Here is a 15,988-nt window from a genome sequence, read left to right as displayed (position 1 = left end):
TTGACTTTTAAAAATTAAATAAATAAATTTGATAGACAGACAGACACGGTAAATAGATACATAGATAGAAATAGATGAATATTAATAATAAAGTAGATGTAATTTTGGAAACAATTGCATTGTGAGTCATTATTTCTTTTGGTTTAAGAATGTGAAGGTTATTATTTCTAGAAAGCATACGAAAGTTTTAATAAATTTAAAAAGATTACTATCTAATTAACATTTTCATAGATAAATTTAATGGGCAGAGTTGTAATATGTAAAAAGTATGCCAAGCATTTGAAGTATTTCCATTCCTTAAGGGTTGTAGATTTAGTCACACCATGTTTTAGCACTTGACTAATCACATCCCAGTTGTAAATGTTATCAGCAGGAATCCCATAGGTCATATCCGATTAGGTCTAAGTACCTTATAGGCACTTAGGTGTCTCCCACCTGGCTCATAATTTGTTTGTACATTGACATCTGCAGTGGTAGTCTTTGGTCATAAAAAGTTCAGTATCATATAAAGGGTTTTGCCACCAGAGGGCAGGGTTGACATTAAGTAGGAGGGAAAAGGAAAGGCTGGGAATAAGAAAGGAAAAAAGACATGATAACCATAAAAGAGAAGCCTAAGAAAGGGACAATCCTTTGTGACAAGAGGGTTGAAGGGGAAAAACCCCTGTAAATTTAACCTTTCATTATCACTATATACAGTACAACTGGTGTCTGTCTTGGTAGAAATTGTTTTTCATCTTGTTCAGGTTGATTTGGCTGCAGTAAGGCATGTTATATATTCAAGTCAAGTCCTAGGCTTTCCTATGAGTGCATTGAGTTCCAAAGGGAATTACATTTGAAGGCAACTTTGATACCAAAAAGCATAAAAGATTCACAATGCTATATTCTCTTGGAAAAGAATTGTTGGTTCTTTGACAGTAGAAATGATTATATAAATGTTCCAGGAAATATATTGTGGACCTAAGTTGGACAGACTTTATTTTTTTCTAAAATTAATTCAATTTGGTGGTGTCTGCAGTTGCACAATATGTTTAAATAATTCTGACAAGCATCAGCAGCTTTAGACTGTTAACTTGTATTAGGTTTTTGTATATGTTACACAAATCTTTAAGCTTTTGAGCAAAAAAATTTTTGAGAAAAAATAATAGTTTATTGAAAAATAAGCCATGTAATGACGTGTATGCTTCTCCATCTTTCACAATTATTAAAAAATTATGACCTATTATCATAGCCTTTAAAGTTAGGCTTTAATCACATGGCAAAAGTCAATGAATCAGCATTGTAAGTGATTCAGTGTTGGATAGTATGCTACTACCTTATATGCTGGGAACACTTTAAAGGGGCTGTTGAATTCCTCATTAATGGGGCAAAAATTTCTGTTATTGCTGCCAGATCTGGGCTACAAAAAACTAGATGACAACCAGATGATGGTGATATTATTATTATTATTATTATTATTATTATTATTATTATTATTATTATTTAATCTTTAGTGAGATTCACAGCCTTTGAGGCTGGTTAATAGCTCAGCAGCTTGAGTCCTAACCAAGGACCTAGGAACTGTTAAGGTATCGTCGGAGGATGTAAGCTGTTCCAAGTAAGGTGGTTTTTTGTAGAGTCAAAATGTTCAAGTCCGGTAAATTTAGAATTTCTAAATAGCAGGGTAGCCCTTTGGGTATTGCTCCAAGGGCTTCAATTACAATCGGGACAATACATGATTTCTTTTTCCACAGTCGCTCAACTTCAATTTGCAAGTCCCGGTACTTTATGATTTTTTCTTGCTGCTTATCTTCAATCTGTGCATCACCAGGTATTGCAATGTCAATGAACCATACTTTTTTCTTTTCAACTATTGTTATGTCAGGTGTGTTGTGGACCAAGTGCCTGTCAGTCTGAATCCTAAAGTCCCACAAGATCTTGAGTTTCTCATTCTTTAAAACTTTCTCAACCTGATGTTCCCAGTGGTTTTTGCTGTGCTCAAATCCAAACTTCTGGCACAATTTCCAGTGAATGATCTTAGCAACGCGGTCATGGCGTTGTAGGTAGTCAGTTTGTGAAATTTTGCTGCATCCACTGATCAGGTGGTCAACATTTTTCTCATTGCAGAGGCGGCATTTGCTGTTGGTGGTAACATGTTGAATTTTTGCCTTCATGCAGTTTGTGGCTAGAGCTTGTTCTTGAGCTGCCAAAATAAAGCTTTCTGTTTTTTTTTTTTTTCAGAAACAGAAATTTTTTATCAGAAAATTTTTCAGAATTATTATTATTATTATTATTATTATTATTATTATTATTATTATTATTTATTGGTTAATCTTTAGTGAGATTCACAGCCTTTGAGGCTGGTTAATAGTTCAGCAGCTCGAGTCCTAACCAAGGACCTAGGAACTGTTAAGGTATCGTCGGAGGATGTAAGCTGTTCGGAGTAAGGTGGTTTTTTGTAGAGTCAAAATGTTCAAGTCCGGCAAATTTAGAATTTCTAAATAGCGGAGTAGCCCTTTGGGTATTGCTCCGAGGGCTCCAATTACAATCGGGACAACACACGATTTCTTTTTCCATAGTCGCTCAACTTCAATTTGTAAGTCCTGGTACTTTGTGATTTTTTATTATTATTATTATTATTATTATTATTATTATTATTATTATTATTATTATTATTATTATTATTATTATTATTATTGACTGAGGTTTCTTCCTCTAGTTTAAGAGGAATCTTCTCTAGAATCATTTCAGTTGCTAAGTATTAGCTGCTTTGAATAGTGGCTTGGAAGATGATTTATTTAAACAACAAAGGTGCTTCAAGATTAATGGAACATGGATCAACATGTGTGTTTGTATGTATGATTTCTGTTACTTGCAGGCTTTGAATTGGGTTTAGGTCAGTTCATGAGAATAAGCAAAAAAGATATTCATGCCAACTATCTTTACCTGTTCTACATGTACATAGCTCTTGTGTTTGTGTTTTCCTTGTGATAGCTATTCATTGAAAGCACTCACAGTTTTTGGAAGCAAGCAGGAGAGGTGAAATTCAATTCATGTGAGAAGAAGTAACAGCCCAGACATGGTGTCCATGGAACCGAAGTGTTTCAAATCGATCCTGGCTTAACTGATTCACTGCAAGTCTGCCTGGGAATATACTTTTACGCTATCGGGACTGTGTTTTTACCTTATCAGAATTGCCAATACCTTCCTTAAATCCACATGATTTTCATTCAGCTATATGGGATGTAACATATATGGAATATCCAGAGTTGGTTTTGAACATGGACACATGCATTTGTCTAGTAAAACTATAGCTCTGCTGCTCCCATTTGGTAGACTGTGCTTCTTCCCATCATTTATAGACTATGAACGCTGTGCTGAGGCATGTTGGGGTTAAATTTCAGGCTTCCTTGCTGGCTTCCAACAACTGATTTTGGTTGTTGGAAGCCAGCAGGAAGCCTGAAATTTAACCCCAACATGCCTCAGCACAGCGTCCATAGTTTCCCCACTAGCAGCCACTTGCAGCTTCCAGGTGGCTCACAAGCAGGCTGGCAGGCAAGTAAATGGATGGGTGATGGCCAATGAGAGACAACATGTGCACTAGGGCTAGGGGATGGTTCAGAGGGAGTGCAAGCAGCCCCGAAGCAAGAAGCCCTAGAGATGCAGTACTTTCTCTGCATGGCCAGGATAGAGAGCCTAGGAGAAGGAAGGCAGGTGAAGATGACAAAGATTAGCTTGGGGGTGGGGAGGCATGCAGTCTGCCTCAATTTTTTATCACATGAATAAGGGATGCTGTAATAGTCATAAATTCAAGGATCAGTCATTACATTCAATGGATGTAAATTGTGAATTTTTAAAATTTTATTCAGAATTATATAATAAGCCAAATGGTGTATTGAATGAGGATATACGAGGCCTTTTAAACTAAAATTAATTTGCCACATTTAAATTACATAAAACCAGCTTTTATTTGCTTCACTATCTGAGGTAGAGAGTAAACAAATGTTTTTTTCATAGCATTTGCAGATATTAATTGGTGTGTGTGTGTATCTTTTGTTATTATAAACTGCCCAGAATTACCTTGTGGTAAAATGGGCAGCCAATTAGGAAAAAGGAAGGAAGAAAGACCACAGCATTTGTTTTATAACTACTGCAAAAAAGATAATAAAATTGGACACAGTTGTGATGACCCACTTATTAACTGGCATAACTTCTGAGCTCAATTATGGTCATAAGTCGAGGACTATAGATGTAGACTTATTAGACATGTATAAGGAAATATGGGACTCATACAAAATACAGTAGTTTTAAAAAAGATGTATAAATATATTAGAAATATATACATACTTGACTAATATTTGCATTAAATAAGTATATATAGAATTGTAACATAAACATATTTTTCTATCATTTTTTCCACTTTTTGTTAAAGCACTTTCCATGTTTTGCTTTCTCTTTTTGATAGTTTATGTACTCCATCATTATCTTTATCTTTTGCTCTTTTTCTGTCATTAATTATAAATAAATAAATATCAATCAAAAGTCCAGTTTTTCAGCAGTCGTAACTTTGAACTGTCATTGAATGAATAGACATTGAGGAGTATCTGTGAAGACCACTCTAGGTACCTTCAGCAACAGGCCAGGGATGATTTGGAGCAGCAGACTGAGTGGGATATCATGGGGATTTGTCCTTCAAAAATAGTGTCTTCAGGCTGCAGCAAGCAGGATGTGAGAGGTATTTTCAGAGAGATAAGTGAGGCAAAAGATAATACATGCATAATGATGTAGTCATGCAAATGCCAAAACTTATGTACCTGCATGCAACATCTTCAATTACCTATTGGTGTTGTAGAATTTTGCAAGAGTACGCCTGGAACAAAGACCAGGCTACATTACACTGAAGCATTAATTCACTTATTGAAGCATTGGAAGCAAAGACAAGCCAAAAGAGGATGAGGTTAAAGCTTCAGCTAATTAGCATTCCTTGGGCTTCTAATGTTATTGTGGTTGAGTTGAGTTTTAGTTGCCCTAGGAAATTGCTGTTTTGTAATTGCTTTATTATTTTCAGGAAGATGCATTTGGGTTAGGTGGCTTTTAGTCTGGACCTCTAAATTCTCTTTCAGTTGCATTCATGCTATTTATTGATGCACGTTCATTATATTTCTGTTATTATGGTTTCCTGCAGATGTCATTAACTAATTGTGACAATTGAATTGAGTGCATGAACATAAGGTAACGGTAAAGGTTCCCCTCGTACATATGTGCTAGTCATCCCCAACTCTAGGGAGCAGTGCTTATCTCCGTTTCAAAGCCGAAGAGCCAGCGCTGTCTGAAGATGTCTCTATGGTCATGTGGCCGGCATGACTAAACGCCAAGGCGCATGGAACGCTGTTACCTTCCCACCAAATGTGGTCCCTATTTTTCTACTTGCGTGGGACAAGTAACGGGAGCTCACCCCGTTACGCGGCACTAGGGATTCGAAACGCTGAACTGCCGTCCTTTCGATCGACAAGCTCAGCATTTTAGCCACAGAGCCATCACGTCCCTTGCACATAGTATAGCAGTGGTTAAATGTCAAACAGTCCAGAGCAATGAGTTGTTCTTAGCTTATCTGTACTAATTATATGTCCCATGTCACCTGAAAACAAATTAATGACTAACACATCTATCTATCTATCTATCTATCTATCTATCTATCTATCTATCCATTATCTATCTACCTAATTTATATGTTGATCATCTTACTGTGCAAGATAACACTCAGTGGCTTAAACATAATAAAACATATGGAAGTAAAAACAAATATAAATATAAAAATGATTGAAGTTACAAGAGATCAAAACAAACTTAAAAACCATGGGTCTGGAGCAGAGAGGTGGTGGCGGTTTCTCTGTTACTACACTAGCCATCTCCAGCCAACAGTTCCTCCTTCAGGGCCCCATGCCAGCCAGCATACATAGCCAAGTTTTAAGGCATTTCCTGAAGGCCAGAACGGTGGGGACAGACCTTACTTCTTCCATCAAGATGTAATGGTGAAGGCATTTCAGTGTCTTCAGTATTGATGATACATATTGACAATCCCGAAGCTCAGTGTTCTAAGTCATGTTATGATTTGTTGTTCCAGATTGTCAACCGCCAAGTGTATGCAGCAAAATACCAGCACTTTCTTTCAGACAGCATTGTGATTTTTTTTCTTCACCTGCTATAGGATAAAAAACAGCTGTCATGGTCTCCCTTGTTGAGATCACTGACTTGGTATTAGAATAGAACAAGATATCTTACATACTGTGCTTCTAAATGCATGTCTGCTATCATGCTTTGCTTCTGTGTAACTATTCATCTTACATCCATCTTACAACTTACAGCCATTTGCTTAACAACATTCAATGGTATAATGGCACTGAAAAAAGTGACTTATGTGGTCCTCACACTTACAACCATCACATCCCCTGTGATCACCTGATCAAAAGTCTGGTGCTTGGCAACCAGCATGTACTTATGATGGTTGCAGTGTCCCAGGGTCACATTATTGCCATTTGGGACCTTCCCAACAAGCAACAAGTTAAGTTTCCAACAAGCAAAGTTAATGGAGGAAACCAGATTCACTGAATGAATGCGTGATTCACTTGAGAACCACAGTGATTTGCTTAATGACCATGGCAAAAAATGTAGTAAAATCAAGCATGACAATAACCACCTTGTTAGTGATGGAAATTCTGGTTCCAATTGTGGTTGTAAGTCAAGGACTGACTAAATGATTTTAATCTTCAGTTTTAAATTAGAAAACTGATGCCAAAGTGTTGGACCTCTCATGCAATGGGGAAAGTCTGTTTAACATTAATAAATGACACCCTGAATTAAATGAGGAAACTGAGGACTCGTGTTAAAAGAATGAGCTTTTATCATTCTCTTTAGGAGTTTGATAACAACTGTTGTCCTGCTCACTGCTAAATTGCAGCTCCCATTCTTCGTATGTCCAGTTATGAACACAGTTTTGGAGGCCATAACTCAGATTTGAAATCATCACTGATTTGTGCAGAAAGGCTGTGGGTCTAGCACCTTTGACTTCAGAATGCCTAATACAGACAATCCTTTGTTCAGCAACTGTTCACAGTTACGATGTTGCTGAAAAAGTAACTTTGTTTACTTAGCAAATTCGTATATAGCCACCCAAAGTAAAAAGTTACTTTGGATGGCTACAAGGAAAATAATAGTTAAAACCATATCACTATAAAAATCAGACATAAACTACAAAAAATTTAAAAATAACAATGTAAAGGAACCCAAAAATGGCAAGAGGACAACCATTATTTAGCTTCAGTGAATCAGTTTGCAGGCTCGCCATATGATTCTTAGGTTAATGGAAAAACCATGTTGTCAAGGCTTTCCGGATGGCTAACGGGTGGACTAATCTCATCTCGGGGGAATTTCCAGAGGGCAGAAACTATAATAGAAAAGGCACATCTCCTGGGTTCTGTCAGATGGAACCTCCTTGAGACAGGACTAGGAGCATGCCTCTCTATTGCACCTGATGGGGCATGTAGATGTAACCAGGAAGAGACAGTCCCTCAGATAATTTGGTCCCATGCCATGAGCTTTAAAGGTCAAAATCAGGACCTTGAATAGCATCTAGGAGCAAACTAGTAACCAATGCAGTTTGCAAAACAGAGATGTAACTTGTGCCATTCTAGAGGCACACATAACTGTCTGAGCAACTGCATTCTGCACCAGCTGAAGCTCCTGGATGCTCTTCAAAATCAATCCCAAGTAGAGTGCATTGCAACAATCCAGTAAACTTTATGATCAGTCCTTGCATTTATGATCTTTGCAGGTCTGTAAATCAAAGAAAAGCTGAAGAATAGTCATAAGTACAATTACAGTTTCATTTAGCAACTGCTTTGCTTAACAACCCAGCGCTGGCCTCAGTCGTGGTTGCTAAATAAGGACTGGCTGTATATTCCCATTTGGGAACCACTTCACTTTTTTCCACATCAGTCATGATGATAAAATTATGGGTGATGTTGATAATCTTTGGTGAATAATGTTCTCCTCCAGACCAATTTTCTATCATTCACTACCATTTTTCATAAAAGCATATATTCTGCATGGGAGCAACTGGGTCTTTTCCACAGATGAAGACCAATGTTTTTTACTTCCACTTCACTCAAAGTGGAGCTTAAGGCCAATTCAGGCTTTGAGAAATCGAAGTTTCATTTGATAGTTTTGTATAGTAGTCATGACAACTTTATTTACATATACTCATGTGATGGTTGGAAATATCTGCAATTCACAGTAGGATCTGAGACTTCTCAGTTTAATAAGTGCATGTATATAGTCATCCGTTGCCTCTTTTCTGTTGATGCAGCTCTAAAATCCTTTTTCCTTTTAATGGTTAAAGACATGCAAAGATTGGGGACAAGGAAACAAAAAAATTTTTTTTACTTCTCTAGCTATTCCTCTTTTAAGATTTTCATTTTATTTATATATTGATTAATATTAAGTTCCAATTTGCTGAGGGCAGGGTGAAATCCAAAATTTTTCCCTACCGGTTCTGTGGGCGTGGCTTGGTGGGCATGGCAGGGGAAGGATACTGCAAAATCTCCATTCCCACCCCACTCTAGGGCCAGCCAGAGGTGGTATTTGCCGGTTCTCCAAACTACTCAAAATTTCTGCTACCGGTTTCTCCAGAACCTGTTAGAACCTGTTGGATTTCACCCCTGGCTGAGGGGTAACTTTTACAACACTAATTATTTAGTTAATACTGTTGGTTTTGCAACCTTTGGAATTATTGTAAACTAATACCAGGTTTATCACTGAGGCATCACCCTCGCAGTTTATTTAGTCTCCTACCTGCCTCTTCAAATTAGAACTTCGTTACATGTGCCATTTTGCTGCCACAAATTCCCCATCTCATCCATTATATCAATACTTTTATTGATAGAACATAATTTTTTCACTTCTTTTGTTTTCTTTGCTGTGTGTTTTGGTCTGTAACAAATTGTAAGAAAATAGGTTCTAATAGGTCACATTCTAAATGAATAAAATGAATTATTTTTCTTGTTGCTAGAAAATCAAAGTTCAAGTTGATAATCTAGGAAATCATTTAGTAATCAACCTTGTGGCTATTTCGTTTAGTAGTTTAATTGCTGGCCTTAAATGCGACATTATAGTAGGGGCTAAAGTTGTGCAAGACAAATTGCATAGCATGCTGTCATATTGTGTGTGAAGTCATCAATTAAGCATTTAATACATGTTTTTCTTGACAATTGTGGGCATGTGTTAAAAATGCAAAAGAATATACAGGATTCAAAAGGGCAATTCAGAATAGCTAAACAAAGTAATGTATCTTAAAATATCAAACATAGAACTACCATTCTAAGAGTTTCAGGGATAACATATAGGTCTGTATTCTTGATATGTATGTATCTCAGACAAATAAACAAATTGGAAGAGACTGAAATGTTTATCGAGAAAGCTTTATCACAGGAAAGGGAGACAATGTAAGATTGGTATTGATTTAAAAAAAAAAGTTGTAATAAGAAACTCCACAAATTATTAAGCCATCTATAACTTAACAAAATAACATGGAAATTAGCAGCTACAATATTGTTCTTATCTTTTAGCAACTACTCAGATATTGGATGGGTAAATTGGTAGGGATTTCAAGCCACAAAATTTTGTGGTTAAAAAGACTTTAACTTTTCTCTCATTTCAAAGTGGAAGGCACACATTTTTCTGCCCTGTGGCAGTTTTTCTGAAGCGTGATTTTCCCACTAAAAGTAAGCAAAATATCCTTTTAATCAAGATTTATTACATATTGTCTTCATCAATCACATGAATAGCATTATTCTTAATTAATGGCAGTGCAACTGTTTTGGAATCGGATACTAGATCAACTACTTATAAGCAGGCTTGGTGTTAACTGGACTATATTAATTTCCAATAATTATTATCTCAGAAGACAGTGTTGCCCTAATATTTTAAGGCTGAACAGGGGTGTGTGTGTGTGTGTGTGTTGACATGTATATCTTAAGACTACAATAGCTCTCTTGGATCAGATCTATGGCTTATCTAGTACAGCATTCTGTCTCTAGCAATCACCAATCAGATACCTCTGAGAAGCCAATAAATACAATAATGCAAATAGTTTCCTTCTCTGATAATGATTCCCTAGTGATAGCTTATGGGACTGAAGCTGCTTTATGGCTTAATGATATCTAATGATACATTTCCAATGAATTTGTGTTAAAAAGTAGTCTAAACTACTCTCACTGGGTCTTGTGACAGCAAATTTTATAAATTATGTTGTATCTATCTCCAATTTCCTGCAAATCAGCTTCAATGGAAGTGCCTAGATTCTAGTTTAATAAGAGAAGGAGAACAATTTTTTTTCACTTTCTCTGTACCATGCACAATTATGTTCCTTACTTTCTTTCTATCAGGTTCTAAATCCTAAATGTTATAATCTTTCAGAAAAGATTTCTGTCCTTTGATTATTTTCTCTATGTTTTCTATCTTTACAGCTTATTTTTTTTTAAATCACGTACAGTGTAGAGTGCTGGTTTACGTATGACTGCACAATAGAGATGGATATAATATTGGCAGTTCAATTTTAAGACCTCTAGCTTATTCATCTAGGATGAAAAAAATACACCTGCTGAAGGGGCTTGTTCAGCATTTCCAATGGATGTTCCATTTTAGTTACTGATTGCTTATACTTTAATTTGGAAAAAATCACTGAAGTTGTATTAGTTTGTAAGAAGCAACATCAGCCACTTCCCTTAGACATTACAGTTATGCTGTTCTCAAAGCCTTGAAAGGTCAGCAATGTGGACACTTGGCCCACTGAAAACTACCTTGTTCTCAGAAAAACACAGGATAATTGCTCCTCCTCTTCACCTATGAACCACGTGGAAGCAGAAAAACAGCTACAGTCAAGAATTGGCTTTATTCATGGAGATGGGTAGCTGCATCACTGGCAGCAACCCAGGATTGCACACACAGCGACAGTGGGAGGTATATATCCATGCCACAGTCAAAATATACAGAGCGCTGGGGGCAGGAAAGGAAAGATGCTCCTTTTGTTTAGGATACATAGACACAATTTCTGCACCATTAAAATCAGGAAGTCTCTTTTACATGACCAGGACAGAGATACTGTTTTTTTAAAAAGTTCCAATGATAATGGAACGCAGTTGGCATGATTCACGTGCAAGCAAATGTACAGTGGGCCCAGTGCAAGGTCCCAGTCAAGGATATGGAATGCTCTGTTTAAAAACAGAGAAGATACAACATGCTGCTTAACAGACACATGAAGTCTGGCCTTACTGCACTGGGAGGGAGACAGGCAGTAAGGCTGGGCTTTGAAATGTACACATGTACACAAACCACTGCGGTCAGGGTTTGTCTTCAGTATTCTTTCTCTTTAACGCTAAAGACCACAATACATAAAACACTGATCCTGATGAGGTCTCTTGGAGCAGAATTGGAGGAAGAACTCATGACAGGATGGGGTATAGGGGATTCTCTCCATTACCATCTGTATCAAGACCTTCCTTTGGAGAGATGGATGTGGATAGGGAAGAAGAAATTATTGTTATTGTGCTGCTGGTGGAAGTGTCGGGAACAGCTGTGGCCATTATGCTTCCGGCTCATATTCCTGATATTCCTCCTGGAAAGAAATTGAAAACATTAATTGTATTAGATAATAGAAGGACATGAGGCAAAATAACCCAGCTCTAGATCAGATAACAGAAAAGCTTGCCCTATAGATCCACTCTTTTACTCTTTACTTGCAGTCAACTATAATGGTTTACTCAACAGAACTGCCTACTCACAAAAGCCCCTTGAATTTAAATATGGTGGGTAAAGTGACTGATTATATGTATTTCTAAAAACTAATTTTGATTGAAAATGTTAATTACAATAGAATAAGCCAATACAAACTAAGAGAGAAAAAAGAGAGATGGAAAAAAAGATTCAAAAGAAGGAAAATGAAAATGTAAGAAAAAAAGATAAAAATATATTTAAAGAAGTTACTTTTTTCTTTAATCTCCAGCACAAGTATAAACAAACATAATAATTGTTCATCCCATAAGGTTAGAAATAAATATCTATTTTTCCCCAAACCCATCTTTTTATCTACATGCTAATGCATAAATCATCAACTTTTTAGTCCTGGTGTCAGCAAAACATCCCTAAAAGGTTACCAGAGCTTTATAAAAACATGTTTTATTTTAACCTTGGTCAAACAAACCAACTTATGTTCCTCCCTTTTACTTCTAACAAACTTGACCTTTAATTCATTCAGATGTTGCAGGATTGATCTCTTTTCAATTTTTCCTTTTCTCATTCAAAAGGTTTCTCTAAGCTTTAGCAAACCGCTTTTGGAAATCCAATAAAAAGGCATTATCCAGATCATTTTTTTGATTTAAATGTTTGTATTTCCACTTTACTTTTCAAAGAATTAACCATTCTGTTTTGTACATCCAATAGAAAGTCAGGTCATTGTCTTGTTTATTATCTTCCCTGCTTTATAATCCATGCTTTTTGGGGGGGGGGGTGTTGTTTTTTGTTTTTCAGTATTTCTAGTTCTAATATTTCTACATCAGGCAAAATTTTCTCCACATCTTTATCCTATAAATCTCAGGAGGTTTCTCTTTCACATCTGCCATTCCTTTATTAACATCTTTGAGACACAGTCTGTCCCTAGAAGCAGACACCATTGCTGACATTGTAGGTGCTAATTTCTGATCCCACTCTTCAAAAATATGGATTATTTCAAATGTCATTTTGTGTCATTTTGAAAATTCTGGTATTAACCAAAATTAAAAATAAACTTTCACTTTTTTCCCTCTTTCTTTTCTGCCTGGAAACTTTAGTTCCCTCTAGTGTCCCAATTTCTGAAATTGTAGAGTCTCAAATTTCTATTACAATTTAGGAAAGACAAAAAAAATTTCTCACTATTATTTATATAATTATTCCCAAAATCCTATTATAAAAATCTTAATATTCCAATTTTCTCTGATCCCTTAATTTGTTTATAACTTTCTTGGCTTATAGCTTTATTTATATATAAATAAATAAAGCTTATAGCTTTATTTATAGCCCAGGCAGGGCTATTAACATAACGTTTTAAATTGGGGTATTTTAAATTTCTGGGATTTTAATTGGAGCCTAATTATTTAATGATTTTAAATTTTAAATTGTTGTCGTGTTTTTGTGTTTTTAAATAGGCTGTACACCGCCCTGAGTCCTTCGGGAGAAGGGCGGTATAGAAATAAAATTATTTATTTATTTATTTATTATTTATTTAGCTTTTTGCCATTTATTTCCAATTCTTTAAATTCTTACGCTTATAGTTAATTTTTTAAATATTCAAGAATGAAGGTAAAAATCATCAGATGGCTTTTCAAACTTGTATTTCAAATTCTGTCATCTTTCTCAGGGTCCATCCTTTTCTGATACCACTTTTTTTACTTTTGCAGTTATTGGCAGGTATATTAACCATGGTAAATACCTTCCTTTTTTGAGCACTTGTGCCTTTTTTTTTTTTTTTTTTTGCTTTAATTTAATTTATTTAATTTAATCTGTTTTCTGGTCCAATATGTCGTGTTAGCATATGTAATTAAATCTTTTTTGCTATAATTACCTTTGGAATGAAAAATGTTTGTCAGTGATGCTAGATTTATATTTGTTTTTAGAGATCCCACATTCTTAACAAACATTGACTTATAAATACATCCTTTCGGATTCATATAAATTGTTAATAATAAGTTGTTATTTTCCAGTCTGGCAGATTTCTTTCCGAAATTCTGAGTAGCAGAATTTTTAGTGAATCCTAATCAGAAAAGTTTTAGATACTTCCAACTTTCCAGGTTTTATTTCTTTCCATAATTTGTTATTTCATAGCCAGCCTGTTATTTGACGGTCTTCTTCATCAGAAGTTAAATGCCTTATCTTAATTTTCTTTTCATTAATTTCATACCTAGAAAAACAGCCAACTGCAAACTCCATACAACAATTGATGTAAATAGTTCTTTAACTACTTACATTAATTGTTGTATGGAGTTTGCGGTTGTATAATTGTTAATACTATATCATGTGCATAGCATCTCATTCTTGTATTCTTCTCCTTGAATTCAGATCTTGGTTATTTGTTTTATCTTTTTAGATCATGTTTACTAGGACTTCCAAAAAGTTTACAAATAGTAAAAGGGAAAGTGGACCTCATTGCCAATGCATCTTTACATATTGAGAAGTTTGCAGAGTGTTGATATTGCCACAATCTTCACGGCTTGCTGTTGATATATGCTCTCCACCAAAGTTTTGAATTCTTCACTGGGGTTCATTTAACCTAGAACATCCCAAAAAACCCAATTCCCAAATATTGAAGGCTTTATTCACATCTGAAAATGTTAATGCTGTCTTTTTAATGTTGATGTTGATATATCCTAGTGCGTTTATAATAAATTTGTTCATCGTCTTCCCCTTTGGAATATAGCCTGTCTGCTCTATGTATATCATTTCACAGATGCACTTCCTTAGGCACTCAGTCAATATAGTCCATATTCAATAAAGAAATTAATTTGTAAGAGTGAAGTTTCTTTGGGTTATTCTGTGTGTGTGTATTTGTGTACGCGCGCGTGTGCGCTTTAGGCTTATGTATGCTTCTTCCCTTGTGACCATATATTGGAAGACCTTTCTTTGAGCTTTCCTTCTTTTTTTCTTTTTAGCTGATTTGACTAAATTAGAATGTAGCACTCTATTCATGTTTCTAACAATGATTATTATACCCTCTGCATTTTCTATTAGGATATAAACATTATTTTCATACAATTGTTTTCTGAATTAAATTTTTGTCTTTTTCAGTTTCAAGATTAAAATTTGTCCATTTTTATCCTATTTTGTTTTTCTAATAATTCTTAAGATGATGATTTTTTAAAAAATACTACTCTGTTTTTTTTCCAGGTGCTGTGTATTTTTGATGTTACTTTTTCTGTTTTAATGAAGTGGTATCGTCTTGTTTTTTGTGTTTCTTGTAAACAACAATATCAGTTTTATATGTTTGGAGCTTGTTGAAAATTGTCCTTTTACTAAAATAATTCCATGTAGATTTCCCCCACACACATTTTGTTTGTAATTAATTTTGGTTTAATGCTGCAGTTTAAAGGGGCAATAGTGGCTTCCTGACAGGAGTCTTCTCCCTACTTTGAAGCCTGTGGTATTTTTATTACTCCTTAGATGTCTTAAGCCACAGGTTAAACTAAGAAAGCATAGCCAGGGGATTTCTGGTCTCCCCCAGCCCATATTTTTCATTATCTAGCACACATACATGTACATTTTTCAATGCCAATTTCCAACACTCCATGTTGCCAATTCCCACACATGACCACACTTTTCCCCCTCTTTTTTCTTTGGCAGAAAGATTTAAATAATCTCCAATCAATCAACCATTGGATTTCCATTCCCCTCTATTGGACTTTATAATGGTAACTATTTTCCTTCATTAAACTTTATAAATACAATGATTTTGACTACTTTTCACAACAGTTCCGATGCTGGAATAAAGGGAGAAGAGGAGAGAAGAATTGATTGCAGCACAACAGCAGTATTATGGTGAGACAAACTCTTCTTTAAAAAAGAATCCTTTAACTAAGATGCGCTCCAGAACTGATACTATAAATACTAAAATACTAGGGAAACAGATTCCACTGAGCTCATGTAGCAGTTAGATCTACTTCCGTGAATGCTAGAGAACAATGACAATTGAACAACAAACTGGATGTAAGCTGCCTTTGAGCATTCACATAACAAAGCAGTGTCTTATTTCAATTATTTCTCCTATTTTTCTGTATAAAATATATGCAAACAGCAGACAGCAATAAAATGTTCAAGAAACTAGCAACCCAAATCTTTATTTATTAAATTTATATGCTGCCAATCTCATTATCGAAATATTAGGACTTGAATGAACACTTTAAATATCACAAACAGAGATGAATAAAATGGA

General features: G+C 35.4%; 1 protein-coding gene across 1 annotated transcript in view; it reads right to left on the bottom strand.

Moving 5' to 3' along the window:
- Positions 1–11,614: 11,614 nt before the first annotated feature.
- SNCB (synuclein beta) overlaps positions 11,615–15,988 on the bottom strand; it is a 32,381-nt gene continuing 28,007 nt past the window's right edge. The window contains exon 6 of the mRNA XM_070934379.1: positions 11,615–11,647. Within this exon, the coding sequence (XP_070790480.1) occupies positions 11,615–11,647 (33 nt within the window). The remainder of the gene's footprint in view (positions 11,648–15,988) is intronic.

This window comes from Pituophis catenifer, unplaced genomic scaffold, assembly GCF_029215685.1.
Source record: "Pituophis catenifer annectens isolate HBS135680 unplaced genomic scaffold, rPitCat1.0.hap2 SCAF_2, whole genome shotgun sequence".
NCBI lineage: Eukaryota > Metazoa > Chordata > Lepidosauria > Squamata > Colubridae > Pituophis > Pituophis catenifer.
This window is presented reverse-complemented; position numbering and strand designations above follow the sequence as displayed.